This window comes from Piliocolobus tephrosceles, chromosome 7 (genome assembly GCF_002776525.5).
Source record: "Piliocolobus tephrosceles isolate RC106 chromosome 7, ASM277652v3, whole genome shotgun sequence".
NCBI classification, from domain to species: Eukaryota; Metazoa; Chordata; class Mammalia; order Primates; family Cercopithecidae; genus Piliocolobus; species Piliocolobus tephrosceles.
Genome location: NC_045440.1, coordinates 97,613,643 through 97,639,787, shown reverse-complemented (window position 1 = coordinate 97,639,787; position 26,145 = coordinate 97,613,643). Strand labels below are relative to the sequence as shown.

General features: G+C 38.4%; 1 protein-coding gene across 1 annotated transcript in view; it reads right to left on the bottom strand.

Moving 5' to 3' along the window:
• CPQ (carboxypeptidase Q) overlaps nucleotides 1-26,145 on the bottom strand; it is a 519,617-nt gene that overhangs the window by 307,501 nt on the left and 185,971 nt on the right. Inside the window, exon 3 of the mRNA XM_023183981.2 lies at nucleotides 18,615-18,822. Within this exon, the coding sequence (XP_023039749.1) occupies nucleotides 18,615-18,822 (208 nt within the window). The remainder of the gene's footprint in view (nucleotides 1-18,614; nucleotides 18,823-26,145) is intronic.

Below are 26,145 nucleotides of genomic sequence, written 5' to 3'. Positions count from 1 at the left end.
ACACTACACTACCAAATAATGTAGGCTACACTTTAGCCTATACTATGTATTTATTCAATCACAATAAGCCTTTTCCATGAATAAGTTTCATCACTAAATTATCAACAACATCAAACCTTTCACAACATGTAAATTCAGAGCCAAAGTATACAGGCTAGAAAAAGTTGATCTTCTCATGTGAACCCAAATATTGACCAAAAAAAAAAAAAAAATCATGCCCAGTATTATAAACATCTGCTTTGTTTGTATACCTAAAATATAAACGTGTATTGCTCTTTCAGAAGGTCTGTTAAGTGACCAGTAACAGCACAGTGCAAGGTTGAGAGAAAAAATTTGACTGCAAACAAAAGCAAACAGCAAATGTCACATGAATTACCAGTCTTCACAGGAGAAATTCCATCTGTGTCTATAGAGTCAAGTTGAGCTTTCTCTTCCTGTTCTCAGGATATGTTAAGAATATAATGATTCATAGATTAGAGTCTGCCACAGCGCCCTGGCCTTGAATTTTAGAATGTTTTATATGCACCCCCAAAAATCACACCTTCTACTAAATACCTTCCCATGACATTTATGTCCATGGTTCCCTTTCCGGAAAGTGAGAGCCAACAAAATCAGTCAAACTGTGTGGCAACTGAGGAAGAATGTTTAAGAACACTTCCATTCACATCCTGACAAGAACATCAAATATTTTGCAGCTTAGGTAACAGCCCTGTTTAGTAAACAACTGGAATTACACAATCAGTTTAGGGCTCACAATTAAGACTTCTTCAAATATGTGTCCACAGGGGTCTGGGAAGCATCAGTAGAAATAAGCATAAGTAACAAGTACTGACTATTCTTTTGGGGGCATGTAAGCATCCTATGCTGAGTCACTATCACCTTTTTTACTTGGAAACTTCCAAGAAGAAATACATTTGCATTTCAAGGTTTCCATTTGGGTCAACCATGAACAAATAAGAATAGACGAGAGAGACAGAGAGGCCGCCTGGAACGTGAGTTGGGAGCCTGATAAGAATTTCTCCAGCCGTGCCATCTGGTATGTCCTGGCACTTGTCATCCAAATTGCTATTCTCCTGAACAAATTTAGTTTCCCCCAGACAGTTCAGCTTAAATGAGCTCATACTGTCTATCTGACACCTGTCGAAAGAAGAGTGAAAGACTTCTCTAAGCTCTAAACTGAAGGAGGTAAGGAGACAGAAAGAGAGAGAGGTAAGCAGGAGCAAGAAAGAGGGCAAGATGGGATGTGTGCAGAGCAGAATTGGAGTGTCAGGGTATTTGTACATTCACCTATAAACCTAATGCAGGAAGGTGGGGAAGGAAGGAAAAGCACCACTTCCAATGATATTTGCTGAAATATGATTGAACACATGAAAAATGAAAATAGTACAAACTACCTTCACTCTCACCTAGTGTCTTTTTTTTTTTTTTTTTTTTTTTTGGCTATTTGTTGTCTGTGGTGTTTTGTTTTGTTTTTAGTTAAGAAGGAAGGAAATAGCAGTGGAGAAATGTGATCTGCTTTTGACAGCATGACCAATGCGCTTTTTCCATCCCAGCTGGAACAGGATTCAGTAACAGGCAAGGGCAAGTGGAGGAGTGATTTCATTAACCAAGTCTTGATTTTGAGGTTTGCATATCTGCAGATCTGCTTTTTCCTCCCAAAGTCTTGGGAAGCTGCCAATATGGGCAAAAAAAAAAAAAAAAAAAAAAAAAAGTGATGGTAATGGATTGAAGCTGCCATAGGGCAAATTTCTGGAAGGAGAAATATCATAAGTAATTACCAGGAGGGTACTGCCTTTGTCTTTGCCTTTCAAGTTGGAAGATAACAGAGAACTAAATTTAGTAACTGCTATTTGCCACAGGAAGATACTGAATAAAGAGAAGGAAGAGGGGGACAAGAGAAAAGGGTATGAAACAAATGGGCCTCACAGGAATACAATAAAAGGTAACTTTCAAAATCCTTCTTCCAAAACAAAAGGCCCAAGACAGTCGAGTCCCCTTCAAACCCATCTAATCTCATTAACGCTGGTGTTAGCACATTTGTTTGCAGTTTTCCCCCTTTCATTTTCTTTATTCTATGGTTTGAAAGTGTCCCCTCCAAAATTCAGGTGTTGACACTCATAATGGCCAATGTGATGATATTAAGAGGTGTGGCCTTTAAGAGGGCTCCTCCCCTCATAAATGGGATTAAGACTTTTATAAAAGAGGTTTCACACAAAGAGATTGGATTCACTTGTCCCTCTGTTCTTCCGCATTCCTCCCCTCTGGAGGATGAAGCAATAAGGTGCCATATTGGAAGCAGAGAACAGCCCTTGCCAGACAATGGAAGCCGTCAGTGCCTTGTTTTTGGACTTCCCAGGATCCAGAACTGTGAGAAATAAATTTCTATTCTTTGTAAATTACTCAGTCTGTGGTATTCTGTTACAGCAACACAAATGAACTCTACACAAATACTCTACCTGGACTTCTCAATTGGAATACAGTGTTTGGTCTCTTGCAACCTTTACAAATATAACCTTACAAAGAGACTTATCCATGTTTTTTTCATTTGCAGTTTAGTTATCTCACAACTCCCTTAAGTTGAAAATTTTTCAAAATGTCCTGATCAAGTTACTCAGATGTAAAATGTGTCTAAAGCTCCCTGCCTCCCAAAGCTCTTATAAGGGTCCAACTGAGGTGATATTTATGAAGCATCCAAAACATAAAAGCTATTAAGTATATGCCAGCTCTTTTCTCTTCCCCTCTCTGAATTAAAAAGGTTCCTAGAACTTACAGCAGAAAAAGCTAGATCAGTAAAGGGCGGTATTTGGACATGAATCCACAAACTCAAGTTTTCTAAAGGGAATAAGTCCAATTAAAGACAAAAATTGGCCAGGTGTAGTGGCTCATGCCTGTAATTGCAGCACTTTGGGAGGCTGAGTGGATGACTTGAGGTCAGGAGTCTGAGACCAGCCTGACCAACACGGAGCAACCCTCTAAAACTCTACTAAAAACACAAAATTAGCCAGGTGTGGTGGCGCGTGCCTATAATCCCAGCTACTAGGGAGGTTGAGCCAGGAGAATCACTTGAACCCTGCAGACAGAGGTTGCAGCGAGCCGATCTTGCCATTGCACTCCAGCCTGGGCAACGAGAGCAAAACTCCATCTCAAAAAATAAACAAATAAATAAAATTAAAATTAAAATCAGTGTAACACCGTAATGCCTTTTTGGAGTATTTACGAGCATCAGAATCCCTTTTCAAAAGGATTGCAGTGAGCAGTATTTTAAATACACCATGATGTTATGCATACAACTGGAACTAAGCAACTTGAGGCGCATAAGCAATGAAGACCTGTTTCACAGCTTCTTTCCTTAGTAGGTAAATAGATGACATTTTGTCAGCCTTGCCTCCCTGGAGATTAAAAACCAAGCCCCAGAGGAAGTCCAGGCAGCTAACACTAACACATATAGGACCTTCCCCTGCTGAGGAAAGGAAACTCAAAGCCCATGGAAATCTTACCTTTTCCCAAGGTGAGTTTCCACTTCCTGTGACAGTGTCCATGAAACAGTTAACTCTGCTAAAAGCCCTATCAAAATGAGCAAAATACACTATTATGCAGCATTTGGGGAGCACACTGAATATTCTAACTCCTAAAAATATCAATTTGGGGGGAACCTATGGAGATTAAATCAATGCATGTCTAATTAATTTACTTTAATCCTGGAAGGCTGGGTGTAGTCTGATGGAGACTTGAGAGAAAAGAAAGATGGCACAAAGAGCTAAAAAAAAATGTGTCCTTGTTCTTCTACTTAGCTGAATGACCTTCAGCCCTAAGCTCCTCGTTTATAAAATGAAAGAATAGAGCAAATATATAAGGGTTCATCCAGCTTGAACATTTTAAAAATCTGGGTTCTAAAAATGATAGGAAGTCAATATAGAAAGAAAGTGTTTGTAAAGAATTCCAAGTGCCAAACCACCAAAAACTGCATCAGGCCAGTAAAACATATAGAAGTGATGGTGGGGAGGATGAGGATGAGGATGTTATCAGCTAACATTTGTGGATGCCTTACTAGGAGGGCTGCACCAATCCATGCATTTCACAGGTGTGGAATCTTTTAATGCACTCTGACTTCCTTTCTGTCGTACTTCCCAACATATGAAGCAGCACTGGATTGACTATAGGCATTGAGTATCCAGCTAGGAGAAAGCTGACTTGGAGATATATTGGCTTGGGTTTACAGGGATGTGCTTAGGTGATTCACAGTTGTTTCCATCCTGGTACAGGAATGTGTCCCGGGACTACTAGTGTCACAATACAAAGACACAGGGTCAGAGGTCATATTGTAACAAGAATGCATCCTGCAATATCTGGCAGTGAAAGCATGGAGACAGTGGTGGAGATCCAGAAGCCAGTCACTGGAAAATGCTTCCAGTTATCAGATATGCAGAACTGCAGTCGAGGCATCCAATCCTCATTAATTCCTGCTTAAAATGGAAGTTCTCTCCTATCAAGAATAGGTTCAGTAATTCAGAGTATGCTATTGCGAACACAACCTCTAATTTTATATTTTTAAGAAAGTCATGCAAAATAGAATTTATCAGAATTCCTGTGTTTGTAGAGCTTAAAGAGCAAATGCATCTATGTATGAAGTCACAGTTTTATTTGTGTCAACATATTGGATTACATGTTAAAATATACACCTCATCTTATTCTGACAAAGTATGGCATTCTCAGACAAAAGTCATACAAAACTACAATTTATTGACAGAAAGAGACATACTTTGGGTATTTATGATGAGTAGTCTCATAGATCACTCAATAAGCCAAATAATGAAAAAGTAAATCACCTTGGGAAAAGATTGAAATTTCTTGTTGGTTTGACACAAAATGCTGACAAATACAAAGATAACAAAAATTCATAAAATGCCACTAAAAAAGAGGATCTAGACAACAAACTAAATGGAATGATGTTCATTCATTGTCACTATACAAGAAAACATAAAATGTCCTGAAATCTTATAGCCCATACATGAACAAAACTTGATAACATTTTCCCAAAATTTGACAACAATCCTAAAAATGTATACGATGCTACCAATAAAAAAGCTATAAAGCTGAAATAAACTTTTCCAAACTATCAATAATAAAAACTAAATTATGATCTACCATACTAGAGGAAAGACTGAATTCCTTTTACAAAATTTCTTCTTTTAGAAACTATAACACAAAAGCACTGTCATACAAAGAGCAATCAAAGAATGTGCAAATAAAAAATGCAGACAAACTACAGCAGCTTGACAGGTAGTTATTTAATCAAAACAAGATATTTTTCTGAATTTTGTCATGTTTGTAGTATTTGGTGGCTCTCTTAAATTTATAAATTGTTATAATTTCTTCCCTATTGTAAATAAATGTTGATTTTATATCTAAATTTGTATAAGTAACTTTGTATTATTTTTCTTAAAGAGGCCCCCAAATTATGTCAGTTCCTACCCCTACAAAACTTGGGTCTTCTCCTGGCTTGAAATATAGAAGACACATAATAAATGTTTACTGAATAAAATTACATTGAAAAAGTTAAAAATTAAATTTTTGTCCTTGATGTCAAATATTTACTCTATGGAGCAGTAACCAGTGAGGCAATAGGCATTCATTGAGCTATTTAACTATTACTATTGACAGCCAGGCAGAGGCTAGTTACCCCTTCACAACCACTGATGACATGGGGAGGTTGGAGAGGGTAGATAATTTATAGATTTATAGTTCTCTGTATTACACAGATATGAGGTAAACCCATCCTAATGATGCATCCTTTTTGGCCTTTGCAAACCCATATTGAGATCCTTATTTCTCTCGGGAAAAAAAAAAAAAAAAAAAAAAAAAAAAACACCTTTTTGTATACTCCTCAACATCAGAGCGTAGTTAAAAAAAAAAAAAAAAAAAAAAGGAAAAAGAGTATCAGTCTGCAGAAACTCAGAAGCAATTGCTGGACCTGAGATTTTGCTCACTTATTTCAACAATTAACAGCAATTATGTATGGGATGAAGGATCTTTATTTGCATATTCTATACATTGGCAATGGTAAACTAAAAATGACTTCAGGATTATTACCCCAAAGCTTATGCTGTTAATGAAAAAGTTCAGAGGAAATGATATTGATTACACACTCCTAATTAGTTGACTTATATGTGGTAGTCTGGGTAACTTTGGATGAATAAAAAGAGTATTCCTTCCAGTGCTTCAAATATTCAAGCTTATCATATAATGCTAACTTTTACATTAATTACTTTGAAATTTTTGATGCTTTATCAAAAAGAATGATGACAGTAATGAATTTTATCACATACATTTTTTAAAAACCCATGAAGTGATCATCAGAAACAAAAAGAAGGGAAAGGAGGCAGATGCTTTTTATTACAAAAGCACACAGCAAATAAATGTAATAGAAATAATTGAATTAGAAAAATATTTGCAACTTCCAATACAATGATTGATTCAGGCAGGGGTCATCAATGAATGTTAAAATCCCACTGGGTGAAATTTTGTTAAAGAACTTAAGATTCACAAAGTCTCAAAAGCATCCCACCATAATTACAATGTATTTCTTCTACAAAGGTGGAATGCTGCCTTTCAGTAAAGAAATCCAGAGATAATGCCTTAGACAAGTGATCAAATTTGGCCTCACCAATAAGGAAAAGTGACATTATGTGTTTCCTTATGCGATGCAATGAGGGGCATGACATTATCCATATAGAACCCTTGCCAAATATACTTATCCTGAATCTAATAATGAGGAACAACTCCAAACTGAGAGGCATTGTGCAAAATAGCTCCCGTATATTATTCAAAAATGTTAGTGTCATAAAATACTAAAAAGACTAGGGAGCAATTTTAGATATAAGGAGACTAAAGCTTTATGACAACTAAATGTAATGCATGTCCCTGATTGGATTATGGAATTCAGAAAGAAAAGATCAGCAATGTTACCGAGGGAAACAATTGGGAAAATTTGAATATGGATGAATTTTAAATTTCATAACGTTTCTACAGCAATGCTAAATTTCTTAGGCATGACAATGATACTATAGTTATGTTAGAGGTGGTCCTTGCTCTTATGAAATACATGCTTATATATTTATGGATGAAATGTTTTCAGGGTTATAACAACCTTACCTTTAAATGAGCCAGAAACAGAGAGAGAGAGAGAGAGAAAGCAAATGGGGAAAAATATTGAGTAACGAATGTAGATGAAATATAAAAGAAAGCAACTAAAAGTGGATAAATTAGACTTCAAAATTTAAAACTTCTACTCATCAAAAGGCACTATTAAGCAAAGACTCTATGACACAAAAGAATGGGCAAGACATCAGCTGGGAGAAAATATACAGACCTGTATCTAAATTATACAAAGAACTCCTACCACTCAATAATTAAAAAAAAAAAAATTATAAATGGGTAAAAGCCTGGAGTAGACTTTTCACAAAGAGAGATTCAGAAATCAGGGAGATATAAATCAAAACTTCAGTGATATACCAATACGTATCTCTAGAAAGGCTAAAGTTAAATTTTGGTGAGAACGTGGAGCAGCCTGAAGCATCACACGTGACTGCTGAAAGTATAAAATGGTACAACTTCCTTTAAAAAAGTTAGGAGGCTGGGCGCGATGGCTCACACCTGTAATCCCAGCACTTTGGGAGGCCGAGGCTGGCGGATCACCTGAGATCGGGAGTTTGAGACCAGCCTGACCAACATGAGAAACCCTGTCTCTACTAAAAATACAAAATTTGCCAGGTGTGGTGGTGTATGTCTGTAATCCCAGCTACTCGGGAGGCTAAAGCAGGAGAATTGCTTGAATCCATGAGGTGGTGAGCCGAGATCGTGCCATTGTACTCCAACCCAGGCAACAAGAATGAAACTCCCTCTCAAAAAATAAAAATAAAAATAAAAAGTTATGCAATTTTTTATAAAGAGTATATGAGTCACATCTATGGCCATACCACACTGAGATCTTGTCCGATCTCAGGAAAGTGTATGAATCATTTACTATTCTTTCAGCCTTACTATAGATTTATATTTTTCCACAAAAATCTCTACTAAAAATTTTTTTTAAAATAGCTAGGCATTGTGGCTTGTGCCTGTGGTCCCAGGAGGTGAAGAATGCAGTGAGCCATGATCATGCCACTGTACTCCAGCCTGGGCAACAGAGCAAGACCCTGTCTCAAAACTAAACAAAACAAAAAGTTGAGAAAAAAAAAAATCTGTGGTGCTTTAGAATGTGGCTTCAGAAAAATAGCTATGATACAATATGTATCTGTTTAATTGGTTCTCTATTGTCTTAGATGATTTTTAAAATAGTCATCTATTCAATCAATATCTCTTAAGTACCTGCCCTGTGCCAGCAATCTCCTAGGTACTGAGACTACAATGAGGTACACGAAAGACACACGTCTAGTCCTCATGCAATTTATATTTTTCTTTTTTTCTTTTTTCTTTTTTTTTTTCCTTTGAGATGGAGTCTCGCTCTGTCACCCAGGCTGGAGTGCAGTGGCGCAATCTCGGCTCACTGCAAGCTCCACCTCCCAGGTTCAAGCCATTCTCCTGCCTCACCCTCCCAAGTAGCTGGGATTACAGGCGACCGCCACTATGCCCAGCTAATTTTTTGTATTTTTAGTAGAGATGGGGTTTCACCATGTTAGCCACAACGGTCTCAATCTCCTGACCTCGTGATCCACCCGCCTCGGCCTCCCAAAGTGCTGGGATTACAGGCGTGAGCCATCACGCCCGGCTGCAATTTATATTTTTATGCAGAAGTACCTGCTGAAAAACTAGACAGGTAGTTAGATAGATAGACAGAAATTACCAAATACAATTAAGATTCTGAGCATACAGAGGAGATTATGTGTGAGAGAGTTTGAGGGAGAGTGCTACTCAGTATAGTCAGGAAAGGCTTTTCACAAAAATAACCTTTCAGTTGAAAGGTAAAGACTGAAACAGATTCAACCATACACAAAGCAGGAAAACAGCCTTCCAGACAAAGGGGACAGTGAGTGCAAAGGCTCTGAAGTGGAAAATATCTTGGGTATTATTTGAAATAGAACATTTGCTGCATTTTGGGTAAGCTGGCCACTGATACTGATTTGGGCCACCACAACTTTGGTACTGCTTGCAAGAACAACATCCAGCATTTAACATGGGGACAGAGAGAATGGAAAAGACAAGGGCATAAGTTTTAGTCAATGACTGAGGGAGACTAAGGAGAGTGGGCTCCCGAAATCAGGAGATAAATAGAACCCAAGTCTCTGGAGTCTTTGAACACTGAGGAGAGCTTTATCTAGAGCTGGTGCCTTTTAAGGTAAATCAGCTCATGTCAACCTACCTAGCTTAGTCCCATCACTATCTAATGATGACAATGATAATAATGACCATGGCCAAGATAAGAGGTCAGTTACATTTCATCGATCACTTCCCATGTTTCAGTCTGTGTCAAGGGCTTGATTTCATTTAATTCTCTCAACCACTCTATGAGGTAAACATTGTTCTCCACGTTACAGATGAGAAAACAGGCTCACACTGGTTGTTTAATGTGCGTAAGGTCACGTAGCATCTAAACGGCAGAGCCAGCATTAGAACCAGCCTGTCTGATATTTGAATCCCACTCTGTGTATTGTTACCTTTGAGAGAATCCAACAAATACCTTTTGGCTGGTACTTTCTCCAGGCACCTAAAGACGCCTGGGTCATTTGGATGGATGCAAGAGGACTTTAAGAGTCATCTTGAACTGACGACAGAGGGAGGGAGGAACATGGAGGGAGAAAAAAGGCATAAGTAATAGTAAAAGACCAGCTGGAAAAAGTTTCTCAGGATTCTTTTGGTTCATATGCTACATTACACATTTTTCAAAGGGCACTGCATAAGCAAACAACATTGCCCTAATCCTGAAGCCTGAATTCAAAATGCATTCATTTCTTTTAACCACCAGAGATTCAGAAAAACATGCCACAATGATATGATTCTTGAGCTGTGCTTTTGATAAATAAAAAAGGTGGAAAATAGAAGGTTAACATTCATATATATTTTATAATTACGAATGCAAAACAGCAGCCAAGAATAAATGTTTATATCAAGGTTATAAGCAGATGAAAAATGACAGTCTGTACTAGAAATGTAAACAGACCATTAATTATAGCAGTCCCACAAAGCACTGTAGTAATATGGAGTTTGCAATACTTTGCTGAAATTTACATAACTATATAGTCTCCTCTCAGATTCCAAAGATTCCATTTTTGATAAGTAGCAATTCAAAAGGTCAGTCACCTCATCTACATTATTATTCAATGTCTATGAATGTGAAATGGTGACACCTTGAATTTACATGTTAGAGAAAGGGATCTGCTGCTTCCAGCTCTTTATTTATTCTAGCACTACTGTGTGCCAGGCATAGAGTACAGCCCTGGGGATACCCAGATGAGTAAGACACACAGTCTGTCTCCAGAACTGCCAATCTAGAAAGGGAGACAGACTAGTAAATACATAACCCCAGCAGAGTTTGGACAAACTGAACAGATAGAGATCTAAATGGCATAGGGTTCGTCTCCCAACCAGACAGCTTCAATTATAATCCACCAATTACAACAGTGACATTAACTAAATTAAGCTCTTCTTTCTTCTTCCTTCCTTCTTTTCTTTCTTTCCTTCCTTCTCTTTCTTCCTTCCCTCCATCCCTCCCTGATTACGTGCTTCCCTCCCTTCCTCCTTTTCATTCAATAACTACATCCAGTCAATAGTTAACAAGACTGTATAATAATAGCAACTTTACATGTACTTAAAACTTACTATGTGTCAGGCATTAATAACATTACTGCCTTTAAACCCCACAAAAGGCCAGGCTCAGTGGCTCATGCCTGTAATCTCAGCACTTTGGGAGCTGAGGTGGGCAGATCACCTGAGGTCGAGAGTTCAAGACCTGCCTGGCCAACATGGTGAATCCTGGTCTCTACTAAAAACACAAAAAATTAGCTGGACATGGTGGCAGGTGCCTGTAATCCCAGCCGCTCAGGAGGCTGAGGCAGGAGAATTGCTTGAACCCGGGAGGCAGAGGTTGCAGTGAGCCAAGATCATGCCATTTGCACTGCAGCCTGGGCAACAAGAGCAAAACTCTGCCCAAAAAAAAAAGACAAGAAAAGAAAAAGAAAACCCTAAAAACTCCAGGAAGAAAAACAAAGGAAGATATTTCCCCCATTTTACAGATGAAACTGAGGCATCAATGTCGCACATCTGGCAAGTGGCTGAACAAAGACGCAGGCATGGAGACTCCAGAATGTGGGCTCCAAAGTACATTGCCTGGCTCTATCGATTATGAGGAAGTATGCCTGTCACACTACCTGATGCAATAATAAGAATCCAGTGATTAAAGAACATTTTGGAATTCCTAACAAAGGCTTTCCAAACAAAGAACCTGCCTTTCAAAAATCAGAACAGGGGAAAAGGAAAGGATGATGAGAGGAAAAGATGCAGTATTCGTTGTGGGCCTTCTCTGGTATCCCCCTTGGGAGCACAGTGGCCCTCCACCTGCACGAATGATGAGAATTGGCATTCTGCTTGATTACTGTGCATCTGTTATGAGCCTCAGAGTGAGTGAAGCAAAAACAAAATAAGCCTCCTAATCGAGGTGAGTCACTTGTACTGTTTTTGAGTCCCAGTGGTATTTTCCTTATTTTTCACCAGCAGGCACATATGCCCCCCAAATTGCAATGATATTTCAAAACAATTTAAATCAAGCTTGATAGCTAATTATCCTAAGGTCATGCTTAAGAACCCAACACCAGGACATCAAAAATCTAAGACTGTCTAAAGGTGAAGAATGCAACATTAATTTTTCCCCATTAAAAAACAAAGGGGGTGGGGAAAGCAAGCTTTTTTATTCCCTGAGAATAACTGGTTTTCAAAAATCATCCAAAATAGACCTCTTAAGACATTTCACCTCTGCTCTGAGTGTTTTAAGCTGGCCCTCTGATTACAAAATGTTCATGTGAAATCTCATCAAGATGCTTTCTTAAGATGAAGAATGTTTTATAAATTGTAATGGCTTTAATCAGCGCCCTCTTTGAAGCTATTTAACTCTATGATGTAGCCCAACCATTGCTTCAATTATGTCATTTATCAACTCTGTATTAATTAAGTATCATTATAGAGATTGATTTGTATACTTTTTCACGTCTCTCTCACCAGATGGTATAGCACTCTCCCTCTCTGACACTCCATAAACATCACCTGGATTCACTCATCTCTCTCCCCATTAACATTAAACATTCTCTCCCTGAATGTTTAATCAGCTCTTAGTCATCTTCAAACTAAATTACTCCTCTTCCTCCTCCTCTTCACTACACTCTGTCCATACAGTACACAAAGGCCAAGTGATATAAAACATCAGCCAGTAGTATTTCCAAAGCCAACCTCTATCAACAACTCATTCCCACCTCAATGAGTTCATACCCAGTGTGGTGATGCAATTTTCACAGTAAAATGAAGAGAGAAAGTCTTTTGCTTCCTTAGCTGATTAAAAGTTGCAGTCTGTGTTCAACTATCTGGGGCAATGGAGAAAATAGCCAGGAAAAAATATATGTGTGGCAATGGGAATACAACAAACAATTTGGCCTCTGTAGAGTTGCCTTTTGAATTATATTTTACTTGGGCTAATATAAAAATTACTTTGCATTCTTGAGCTTGCATACTGAGAAAGCAGGAGGCAGAAGTCCCAAGGTATACCACATTGCAAGAAGGCCAGCCTAGAATTTTAAACTGCCTTGGGTGATCTAAAAAGTGGACAACAGAGAAATGGAAATGCTGAACCACAAATCCTTATCGTTATTTGAAACTTACGATTTTTCAGTTTTGGGCTGAACTAAACACAGATTCATCCCACAGATTTTTATCCTTGCCTATCAACTTGGACCCCTAGTCCTTCCCGCTTTGAATCCCCAAGTTCTCATGTTTTCATACTATGCCTCCTGCTGATTTCTTTCCATTCCAATTGCCATCATCTATGCCCTCATTACTTCATATCTGCATTATTAGAGGAGTATCCTGTCCTTCCCTCTCCAATGCATGCTATCCACAACGGCCAAATTGATCTTTCTAAAACAGTAGTTCTTAAACTTGAATGTGTATCAGAATCACCTGGAGGGCTTGTTAAACCAGATTACTGGACCCCACCCCTAACTTTTCTGATACAACAGGTATTAGGTGGGGCCTAATAATTTGCACATCAATAAGCTCCTAGGTAGGTTGATGATGCTATTCCAGGGACCACACTTCAAGAACCACTGCTGTAAAATTCACCCCATATCTTTAATACATTCCATGGTTCCCCATTTCCTCCACATTAAACTTAAAGCTGCCTCATCTGCTGCCCTGAATTCTTCAAGCCTAGTCTCTTCCTCTCACCGCAAAATTGCATTTCTCTGATCCCCTAGGAGGCCTGGCTCCAGCTAAACTGATCTGCTTGTGTTTTACCCAAATATATCATGCACTCCCACCTTGCTTTAACATTTACAAAGAGTCTTTCCACCTCCTTTCTCTTGTTCAATTCTGCCTTTTTATTGAACATACCCCAAATCCACATTGTCAGTGCAACCAACCCCAATCAGACTTCTGTTATCTCCTCTAGATTCCTACAGCATTAGCTCTCCAGGTTGCTTGGTACAGTCTAACAGCATGGAAGTTAAAGCCAGAGACTCTGAGTTTGAATCCTGGTTCTTTCAATAGATGTGTAGCATGATAAGCCATTAATCATTCTGAACCTGTCTCTCCTTCAGTAAAAGAGATACCAATACAGTTATCTACTTCTATTGGGTTACATAAAGAATTAATTGAGACAAACTCTTTAACCCTTTAGAATAGTACAAAGTCAGTGCTTAATAAATAGTAATTTCCTTTCTTTATCCCTTTCCCCCAATCATTCCCTTAGCACTAAATATAAAATAAATAATACTAATCGCTTATATGTTCTTATCCCCTTCTCTTTTGGCTACATAAAAATATTTATTGAGGACAGAAAATATATGGAATTCACCTTAGTAATCCTAGTATTTGGAAATTCTGAGCAGCTGGGAAGCTCTCAAGAAATATGTACTAAACAACATGATAAATTTGAGAAATAATGTAAGAAATAATTCCATAGAGAAGCTTTCCTCTGTGAGACTTAAATATCTAATTAACTGCATTTATTCTTAAAATATATTTCCCATGATAAAAGCAAAGAAAGGTATTTTACTGTCAGAAAACCTAAAAAAGCTCTAATGGGGGGCGTCTCAGTTGACAATGGTGATGGAAAGGAGTGTCATTAGAAAAGCATTAATAAAGGGAAGATCTCTTAGAAGTAAAGTTGAGCCCAAGAACACTAATAACGGCAACAATAATGAACCTGGAGACGATGCTGACAACAAGCAATGGACATTTTTTCAGGACATCTGTCATGTAACCGTGTGACTGCTGCAGATCCAAAACGGCTGATGATATTGATGATTGCACCAAAAAGTGTCCAATCAAACTGGTCACATCAAATTACCCTCCGGGGATTCTCAAATTTTGAATCCAAGCATCAACAAATTATTTTATATATATGTAATATATATATGTAATATATAGGTAATATATATATGTAATATATATGTAATATATATATAGTCTCATATATATATAGTCTCTCATATATATATATATATAATGTTCTCTAGTGTTGCTGACTTCTATAATATTTTTAGATGAAATCCAGTATCACCCATTCCCATAGAGGTGAAATGCTTTCCAGAGAGAAGGGAGCTATTTTCCTTAATCAACAACTCAAAACATCTTTGTTCATAAGTGTTGTGGCAGAAGAAAATATATAATCTGACATATTGGGCATCTAAATATTTTCCTCCAAATACAGAGCAAAGTAGCCTAAAAGTTCAAGTTGTTTTAAGCTTACCACACATAGGTTACATAGTTTGGACAAAGAGCACCAGGAACTGGGTCAGCTGGTTTGTTGTGAGAGCCCTGCCATGATTTGCTCTACATCCTCAGACAAGTTCATTCCTTCAGTAGACATTTCCTAAGTTATTACCATGTATCAAACATTATATTAGATGATAGGAACCCAGAGGTTAAGAAATACAAGTAACCAATGTCTTTCTGGAACTTAAGAGTCTAATGTGGAGACAGGCAATTGGGCAGTATTTCACCAAATTCACTTTCCTTTCACCCTGGACATAAAGATAGGCCAAACTTCCTAGCCTCCATGCAATGGCATTCTGCCCAGTAAAATGTCAGCAGAAGTGAGGTGTGGCATATCCAGGCCTAGATATGGATAACCACGGAAAATCTCCCTCGAGGTTATCGACCTTCTCCCTCTATCCCTTTATGTGCCAGATGAATGCAGAAGACTCTGCAGGGAACTCGGATCTCAAAAATGACAGAGCCACAGATGGAAAGGAGCAGAAGGCCACATTCTGACCACCCCCTTGAAACTATTATGTGAACATGCAAGAGACTCCTATTGTGTAAAGTGACTGAGATTTGAAGCTATTTGTTACAATAGTTAGTCTACCAAAGCACAAACCACAACTATTAATACTTCCAAGACATTATGATGCAGAGCATGCAAAGGATGATGTATGTGGAAATACCAAATAAGACGTAACTCGCCCAGGCTGCAAGTGGATATCAGGGAGGGCTCCCCAGAGTAAAAAAACTCGTAAGTATGTGGCAGTGAGAAGGGAAATGGAGGGTTGCAGAGGAGAAAGCATATGCAAAGTCACAAAACTTTGAGGAAACGTGGTGCATGGGAAAAGTGTTAGTGATTCCTGACTGCTGGAATATGGAGTCACTCTGGGAAATGGAGCTGCTCCATGTGTAACTGTTGAAATGATTGATAAAGAGCAGAACCTAAGAGCCTCAGTAACTATTAGAAATGATGGACACGGGAAGAGAAAAAAGCAATAAAGGACCTTTGACTTAGAAGATGAAGAATGAGGTCAATTTTGAAAAAAAATTGAAACTGAAATAGCTATGGAATATCCCAAAGAAGAATCCACAGGCAGGTGAATATATAGGCCTAGAGCTCATGGCAGTGGTGTGGATGAGAGAGAGGGGTTTGGAAATGGCCACAATGTTGATTGTGGTTGAAGTCACATCTTCACAAGCATGAACCACATTCATAGGAGCATGATGAGGATACTCAGGTCAAACAGTCACAGTGAGAAGTCAGAGATATAGGGAAGGAATAGAGATGAGAGTGAAAAGGTGTAAGCGTGAGAGTGACAGCAAGCAAGAAAGAGAGAGAAAACATGAGAAAGAAGTCATGGAAGCCAAAGAGAAGAAATACTGAAAACGGAGTTGATGGAGGCGAGTGCTTCAGAAAAATGAAGTAAGATGATGACCTGAAAAATGTCCATTAAATTTGACAAGTCGGCAGCTATTTGTGACCTTAACAAGTCCTGTTTCAGTATTGGCAAAAGCCTGGCTATAATAGTCTGAAGAGTGAATGAAAGATGAGGAATCAGAGGTAGGAATATAGAATACTCATCAAAGAAACTTAGTTCTGAAAACGATAAGCTAGAAGTAGACAAACATAGTTTATCTCACTTTATTTTAGTTTTTATTTCTCAGGATGCAAGACTTAAATATGTTAGTATGTCCAATTGTCTGAACTTTTATTTTCCCTATCAATAAAATAGGGCAATAATGACCTACTACATGAGCCACTGAATTGTTGTCAGAGAAAATAAAGTAACATGTGAAAGAATCTAAAGCACTAGGTAAAGTCCAATGTTATTATGTATTTATAAATGTTGAAAGAATAGAGTTATACAAGTTCAGAGTCCAGTGAAATATGGATTGGCTATAAAATCAGCAAAACATTATAATCAGTCTTAGAGGCTAGCAACAGATTCTGAAGTCCCTTGCTGGACAATTCTTCTGATACTTCTAATTTGTAGCTTGGGTTTCCAGATGTCTTCATTATGCCAGAAAAAAAAAAAAAAAAAAAAAAAAAAAAGCCAATGAATCCTGGCAAATGACTGGGCATTAAGTCATTTGGGAATTTATTAGTCTTATGAGTAGCAGTTCTTAAATAAAGGTTTCTGGCCATCACCCAGTTTCACAAAGCAATAGACCAGCTCCATAATTTAAGTCTCATGACCAGTGAAATCACGGTAAATGGCCACAGCTTGCTGAGTATGTTATTCCAAGGGGTGATGGAGGTATTATAGGAAGTAAGCTAGCCATTTTAGGACTTCCCTCCTGGGAAGTCTAATCATCCAAAAGAATATGGTCCAATCATTATTTCACTCTAGTCTTGAAACCTCAAAGACCCCGCAAAGAACATTATTTTTAGCACTATGACATCACTGTAACTAGTCATATAACTTCTAACAAGTAGTTTCAACATGCCCCATCCTCCTCCCCGGGAAGATATCTTATCCCTGTATAAGGAAAATGTCTCTTTCCTTTTCTCTGCACTTTTGTACAACTACCTATGACTGGATTTCCTAGCTGCTGATATATGTTCCCCAGTTATTTTTATTTTCAGGGGTGTAGGGTGCTAATTAAGGTCAAGCAGCTGTGTCTCCAGTTCCAAACAGCAATTGTACGGAATAAGTAAACTTCCCTTTCCAATAGATTTCAAAAATCCAATATTGAGATCCAAATAAACCCCATCTGCTATTATTTTTGCATTTAAAAAAAATCTTAGACTAGGCTGTAACACTAAAGTTATGCTTCTTTTCCCCACATTTCCCAAATATTTTATCCTTAACGTTTGGCACTGCCATAATAGCTAGTAAACTAGGTTGAACATCTACATCTCAGTTTTTAGACTTTTTATCCACTGTAATAATACTGAATTTCATCCTAGGACTAAGGGCCAATAAAGTTCTTTGGCATTACCTCAATCAAGACTACAAAGAAAAAGACAACTCCTATGTTACGCTCAAACAATATTACCAAATATTTATATGGACCTTTATAGTTAAGTATCTTTTTCAAGCTGACCTCATTTAATCTCAAAATTATTTATACATTTATTATTATTCTTTATCACTGATTAATAGAAGAAAATTATGAGGCCTAGAGAAGTTTAAGAAACATTCTTAAGACCACATAGTTGTTCAGGAGCAGAGCCAAGTCTGTATCCAAGGTACTCTAATTCCCTAACTCTTCACTATACCATAGATGGCCCCCATCATGTCACCCACTCTCTTTCTACTCTACTTCTCTCACAACATGGAAAACAGCCTGGCTCCCTCTGAAGTCATTAGGAATCTCTGATGAAATTCAGACATGAACTCAGTTCTTCCTCCAACGAAAATACATAATATATTAGTTATATAAGGAATGTAATGGGATCACTGTGGATGTGGAAAGCTTTAAAGCTTTTTAAAGGAATGCACAAATGATGCTTGGAATCCAGAAAAGCCCAAGAAGACATTACAAACAAATGACCAAATGTGGAATGGGTGGTGGGGATTGGGGGCGGCGGGAAACTCCATGAACAATAAGTATTTTCATTTGAATGGTTTGTTTTTATTTCAAAAGGACTTTTCCTTCATGGAAAACCCTTGTTTTTGAAAGGAGTTCAAATGATCATTATGACAAACCTGTAGATGGAGAGGGAGGCCACAGATCGAATGAGAGATGCCAAAGCCCCGACCTTGGCAGCTTCCACTGCCCCCTGCGTTCGGTATTGCACCGTCCTCGAGTAGTTGATGTAAGGTTGGTTATAAACAACAATCTTCCCTCTTGCTTCTGAGGCCCTTCTCTGCAGTTCATCGAAAGAGGTCACCACCAGAACTTCTGCTGTAATGCCTAGAAATAAAAGTCATGCAAGATTAACTTACAGTTTCCCATCAGCCAGGCTCAATTGGCACACGAAAGGTCACACACATGCTCTTTCTGCTACATCTGGCAAACTGGTATGAGAAGATCAAAGTTTTAGAGCCATTTAGCATGGGAAAGAGATTGCGGGGTTAGCCAACTTCCCAAGAGAGTGAAAATGCATTTAAAATAATACAACATACAAATCGTATGGTTTTTCAACTCACTAGACCAACTGGTATTAAATCACAAACTGCTTGAAACGATAGCTTCTTTTTTAATTCTTTCCCACCCAGAGAAGTCACACATTTCACAGAATGATGCTAATCATTTATTTTTAAAAATGCATTTCAGAGAGCTCTCCTTAGGATTAATGAAACACATATTAATCTTTTTATAAAACTATTTTAATATGTTGCTAAACAACCTACAACAACATCACACAAAGGATGCCAGTGTGTGAAGAATACTCTTAGAAGCCAATGTTCTTCATAAATCAAACTTTTAACAAATGGTTAATGTAACCTCTCTCAAGAACCACAAAAAGTAAGCTTTCCTTCCTCCTTTGTATAAAAACATGCTTAAAGAGTGGAAACTTCCCATGCCTCCCAATTTACGGTACTTGTTCATCACCAAACACATCATTATTTTTCAAATAAAAATTTTGAAGATGTTGTGTAATGGCGCTATAATCCTGTTGTCTTGGTTAGAAGAGATGTCCCTTCGTTTCTCATACCATAAGACTTGCCCACATCTTCCTGATTAGGGAACAGGGTTTCACATCTTCCAAGAAATCATTCAAAATGTGCCAGACCATTGAAGATCCAAATTGATGGAGTAATTAGAGTAACAAGGAAAAAATATTTGGCAACAAAGGCCAGAGGCAGTGGCTAAATATATCTAAAAGAACGTAAGTGGTAGGGGCCTAATGTTTTGTGACTTTAGCCATGCAATCATGAAGTATGTCAGTAAAAAACAAAGTATCAACATATATTTCCATATTTCCTTAATATTAAAAAACTAGAGAACTAAGTTTTTCTGAAAGCTTAACAAATGTTAACTGCTACTTGGAAAATTCTTTTAAAATGCACTACAGGTATGCAAGAATTTTTGCTTTCAATATAGGCCTCATCATAATGGGCCCTTTGGGCTGGCTACTCCCCTGGTACCATGATCCAGACTGAATTTCTATTTCACTTTAAAGTGATTGGCTACAGATCTATAGGTATGTCTTCACCAACACTAAGAACTCAATTTACAGTCTAAAAGAAGCAATGTATAATTATGGAAAGTAAGGAAACCACTAGCTTTTTCATATAATATGCATGCATAAAAATACAAATAAGAGTTTGGCTAGACAGATTTTGAGATTCATACATTTCTGAAACCTGGAGTTACCTTGAAATTTGACTGGTGTTATTGTTGGCATAGTATGGGAACTTGGCTGATGGTTTTCAGCTGTTACTAATGAATAACAGGTTCGATGGTCCACTCGAGGGATGTGGCAACAATGGGGTAATTTTGGCATCTGGATTGGAGCCAATAGAAATGAAGCCAAATTTCTATAAATTTTCATAAGCCACTGTGAAATTAAAGTCATATGAGGGTGGTACTTCATTATGGTCTATGCTTCCATTCAAGTTTTTTTTTTTTTTTTTTAACAAACAAGAGAGTGGAGTCCTAAAGTGCCAAAACCTAACCTAGACACCACAGTTGCCAATGCAAATCACTAGTAGCAGCTATAGGTCAAAACCTATCACTGTGAACTTGGAAGAAGAGTTTAAATTAATCTGTTTTGCTGAAAACTCACAGTCATCTCTGATTCCTCTGTCTCCTTTATCCCCCACATCTAATCAATCCCCCAATACTGATAATTTTGCTCCTTAGAAATCAATACCAATTGAAATCATGAACTCTGTTCAATCCTCTTGCACTCTCACAGCAGGTCCTCATTACCTCTCTTTTGAACTATTACAGGTCTCTACTCCCTGGCCCTCCCATAACACTGGTGTCCCAGCCTTCAGCCTGGCTCCCTTTTACCTTCACAGAGCTGCCAGAGAGAACAAGTCAAACTACTGAAGAGTCAGATCTGCCCCTGGCACCATCACCAATCCCTCTTCCCCATTTCCACCTCTGCTGAAAACCCATCATTTCAACATCCAAAGTCTGCCTACCTGTAACGCTGGCTCCCATCTATTTTATTTTTTGTGTGACTCCCTTCTATTTTATTTTATTTATTTCATGCTATTTTATTTTATTTATTGAAACAGAGCCTTGCTCTGTCATCCAGGCTGGCATGCAGTGGTGCAATCTTGGCTCATTGCAACCTCCGCCTCCCAGGTTCAAACGATTCTCTGGTCTCAGACTCCTGAGTAGCTGGGATTACAGGTGCCTGCCACCATGCCCAGCTATTTTTTGTATTTTTAGTAGAGATGCGGTTTCACTATGTTGGCCAGGCTGGTCTTGAACTCCTGATTTCAGGTGATCTGCCCACCTCGACCTCCCAAAGTGCTAGGATTATAGGTGTGAGCCACCATGCCTGGCCTACTCCCTTCTATTTTAGACTTCATCAATACTAAACTTGAAAGCTCCCACTCTCATGCCATGCCATTCACTCTTCAGTGTCTGTGTTCATGCTGTAGTACATCATCTTTTGTTGACCTCCTTTTCCCACCTTCATCATGTGACCAGTGCCTATGTATCCCTCAAGATTCCATTCAAGAATCACTTCTTTAGGGAGCATTCCCTGGCCTCTTGTCTCCTGTAACATCAGGGAAGCCTGGATCAGGTACTGCCCTCCTCTGGATTTTCAGGGTACCTGGGACATATTTGGGAACTGAATTAATGAAACTCTCTCTACCCCTTAAACTGTAATTTCCTCAGTTTGGGTCCATGTTCATTTTTGTTTGTGTGTCAAGGGACTAACCCAGTGCCTGGTGTACATGTAGCCAGTTGGTCATTAAGCACCCCTTGAGTTGTGCTGCTCCAAATAAGAGACTGCTGACTGGATCTAAAGCATTTCCATGAATGTTCAATTTTACCTTTAAAGTTTGATAGCCCTTCTCCCATAGGAACCCGGCAGTCTGATTCCCTTACAACTACAGTACAGCTGCAGAACAATAACCAAGCAAAAGAGGCCTTAGGGCACTCAGAATAGAAATAAAAATTCCAAGTACAAAAATTTGAACACAAGAAAGTGCTTCTGATCTCTTAGAGCATGGTTACCCTTACTTTACACAAAATTCTACATCTGGCATTTAAACCTATCAGCTATGAGAAATAACAAATCAAAAAGAGGAAATAAGGTCTGAAAACTGACAACAGTACCACAAAAAACAATGTTGGAGTCAGAAACATATAAAATAACTAACACTAAAAGAACTTTCTGCAGTGATAGAAATGTTTGATATCTGTGCTAACACAGTAGCCATTAGCCACATGTGGCTACTGACCACTTGAAATGTGACTAGAGTGACTAAGAATCTGAATTTTTAATGTCACTTAATTTCAATTAATTTGTATGTACATTTAAATAGCCATATGCGGGTAGAACTCACAATGACTGCAGGCTCAGGCCATTGCATAGGACAAATAGATGACAGCATCTCTTTTGGCCCTGAGGGACTTGCTTCATGAAAGTCCAATAACAAATTGAGTCATGGTGATGACTTCCTCCAGCAGTCACAGACAAGGTGGGCCACTGTATTCAGTAGCCATTATTTGGGAAGGCAGGGTGTGTACAAAATACTTAAGGAAGATTTTTGCTCAAATGGAATAAAATAAAACTAGACCACCTAGAAAATTTTACTCTTCTATATCAGTTTGTGTTTTGACACCTTACACCAAAGGGAATATTCATACTTGCCTACAAATCAGCAAGCTCTTACTCTTACCTCTCATCACCCTTCTTCCCATCCTCCCATTCCAAAAAATAGTTCAGGAAAACCTCTAAGAACACAAAACCAGTGTCATATTCACAATAAGGCCCACTCTAACTTCCCTATTAATAATTGCAACTCACTCCCAACATCCTATCCCTCTTAGCTTGTTTAATTTTTTTATAGCATTTATCAGTTTCCAGTTGTACCCCTACAATAATGTAAGTTCCAAGTGCCTGAAATAGTGCCTAGCACATAATATGTGAAACACACACACACAAACACATATCCACAACCCACTGAATGAAGAGAAACTGAAAAAATAAAGTATAATACTCCATCCCTGTTCACTCTCCAGAAATGTATACTTCCAAGGAAGTATTTCTATAGGTCAGAATAATTGATGATAACAATAATAATCGCTATATTTGAATGTCCATTGTTTACACTAATATTCACAGGAACTCTGCAAAGTAGTTATCATGAGGAGACTGAGGTACAGAGAAGAAATTTCACATAACTGCTAGATGCTGAAGCTGAGATTTGTAACTATTGGATAGCTGAATCCAGGGGTCATGTTCTTCCCATTAACTGCATTGTTATCTTCTTTCACAAATGTAACATATATCAAAAGAAAATCTCGGCATTTTCATTTTAAGAGGAATTAGGAAGGAAAACAAATAGGTATATAAAAGTCTGCCTAAGTTGTCAGCAATTCTTTTCCTTAATCTATAAGAATCTTGCTCATCGATCAGGGTGCTGTTATCACACTAGGTCCCAATCTCTTAATAAGGGAGTTGGGAGGGGTGTTTCCCTCTAGAATAGGAGTCATCAGACTCTGTTAGAGTAATGAAAAGGATTATAATAGCTAATTTCTGAAGAGAATGTGGGACTGAAGCTAAAAATACTCATTATAAAGTAAATCTTTTGGCTACAGTCTATTATATCACAAAAATATTATAAAAATCCTCAGGTTCCTTTCTATCTTCCACACCCAATTTTCAAAACTGATCAAGTTTTTTAAGCCACTTAACCTGTGTGTAATTACTACTGTGGTCTCCCAGCACAGACAACAGATGTTGACTGCTGTGGTATTGGCGCAGATCATCTATTCTATAGAGAATTTGATAAACAGACTCCAATCTCAGTCTCTTCTGATTTGATTCTTCCCCCAAACAGTTAAGAATAAGAAGATAATGAAATAATCTTACAACATTTTCTACCATTAAAATAAAAAGACTTACAGACTGGAAAAGGTGTCTATGGGTTCAATTTAATGCGATATGTTTTAGAAAACTGATTCTGATTTCAGAAGGCTTAATCCCTGAACAGGAAATAGTCTTGCCCTACCCAAAAGGAAACCTAGCTTTCTACTCTTATCACATAATCTTCTAATGTATGCACTATGCAAGATAAATAGGTCCATGGAATGACTGATTTTTCCAGAACTCAGAGTTATGGAGGAGAGAAAACAGTTGTTCTGGGAAACTTAGTGTTTTGGCCTGAAGTGGTAAGGAAACTGCAAATTCATAGAAGGAAGATAAAAGAACATCACAACAGTTCATTCTGAGTGTCCATTTGTTTACGGAGAATATTGTTATTGTGCAATGTCCTTTTTGTGGAAGAATATGCCTTACAGATCCAAATTAATTCAACAAATGTATAGACTTCCTACCAGACCAAAACTTCATGCTGGGCAATGTGGACAATAGGAAGATGAGAACATTCCAGTACTATCCTTAAGGATTGTATAATCTGGGGGAGGAAAAAAAATAGGTAAACAATAACTTTAAAAAGAACATAGTCACAGCACTAAATGAAAGTACAAAGTATAATTCCATGAAATAACATAAATCAGCATTAATTCTGACTAAGGGAAGAAATCTAGGAAGTTTCCTATAAAGAAGAAACTTTAAGGCGGCTTTAGAAGATTTCAGTAGCCTGAAAATGAGGGAAGGACATTCTCAGGTAGAGAACAAAGAAGAGAAGACAAAAATAGATGAAACATCTGTTCATTTACAGTGACTAGGAGGCTTCCTGCCAGGCCCCAAAACAGACAGCGGGACACTCTATGATCTTCCAACTTTTAACCAAGGTATGTATGGGCCTCCATCTTCATTCTGTGAATTCCAGGAAGAAAAGGAAAACAGTCTCTCTGAATAAATTTTTAGGGAAAAAAATTAAAACTCAGCTACTAGTTGAGAGAAAGAGGAACAAGGGGCAAAGTGCAACTCCAAGTGATAACTGAAGGCACATGACCCATCCTCTCCGGACTGTGTCTCCTGAGATCTGGCTCAAATTAAACCTACTCTGTTGTGAGAGAGCCCAGACCCCACTGCATCAAAATCCATGGGCACAATAAATTATCATGATCTCTCGAGAGCCAGCTGCCTGCCCTGTTGGGTGGTGTGCTGAGAGCCACTTGCTGTACTGAAACCTGAGGACAAGCCACAAGCAAAGTGTCCTGTCTACTTTGACTTCTAAAATACTGAGTTTATACAGAGACTTTTGTTGTTTAGTGGAGAGGTGCGTATCACAGGCCCATTATGTTCAATTCGACATGAAATGTAGGACACTCCAGTTGTATAAGAACCCAACTAGCAATAATCAGCCATAAGCATAGACTGCTTCTGGTCCTTAGAAATTGGATTGCCCTAAAACCCAAACTGTTCCCATTGTTTTTGCAGCAGCATGAACAGGCATTCAGACTTGAGTACCTTGATTTCTTTTAGTAATTATCACAGAGAACATTTATACTCCAAAACATGAGGTATACTCTTTTCCAGAAACAACTTGTTTTGAATATGGCTGCTTTGACGCATGGTTGACATGGTGGTTGCTTTCTCTCTAATCACTGGGTGTTTCCTTGTGAAGGCGACTAATGGGAGTGAGGGAGGGAGGACTTTCATGAAAACCACTGTCATTTAACCTGGTAAAGTCAGCAGCAGGAAGGAACAATGCACCTCAGTCAGCTTCAAGCGGTATTTTCAGGGGAAAATCCAGGCATGGCAATGGGTACAGAGGTGAGTGGCCAGCTACAGTAGACTAAAATGGGCTAGTTATCATGGTCTGGGGTTCACAGCTGGCTTCCCTGGGAAGCTGGGATAAGAAAAATGGGTGCCAACTTGTATTAAGACTTGTATTAAGGACTTTGGGTGAGGATAGGGAAGTCAGACAAATTCACATTCACAGTTGAAAATGTCACTAGGCTCGGCTTGAGGAAAGACTTGGAGGAGGTCAGAAAAGGTACAGAGGACTGTTGAAAGGACTACTGCCACATTCTGGGCAAGAGGTGACAGTGGCTTAGACTGGGACAGGGCAGTGGAGATAAAGCATAGTAGGCCACTTTGAGTAACTGCATGATGACACACCGTTTACTGCAGTGGGGTTTTATACTCCAGTAAGCATAGTGCCCAAACTGTGTAATGACTGTTTT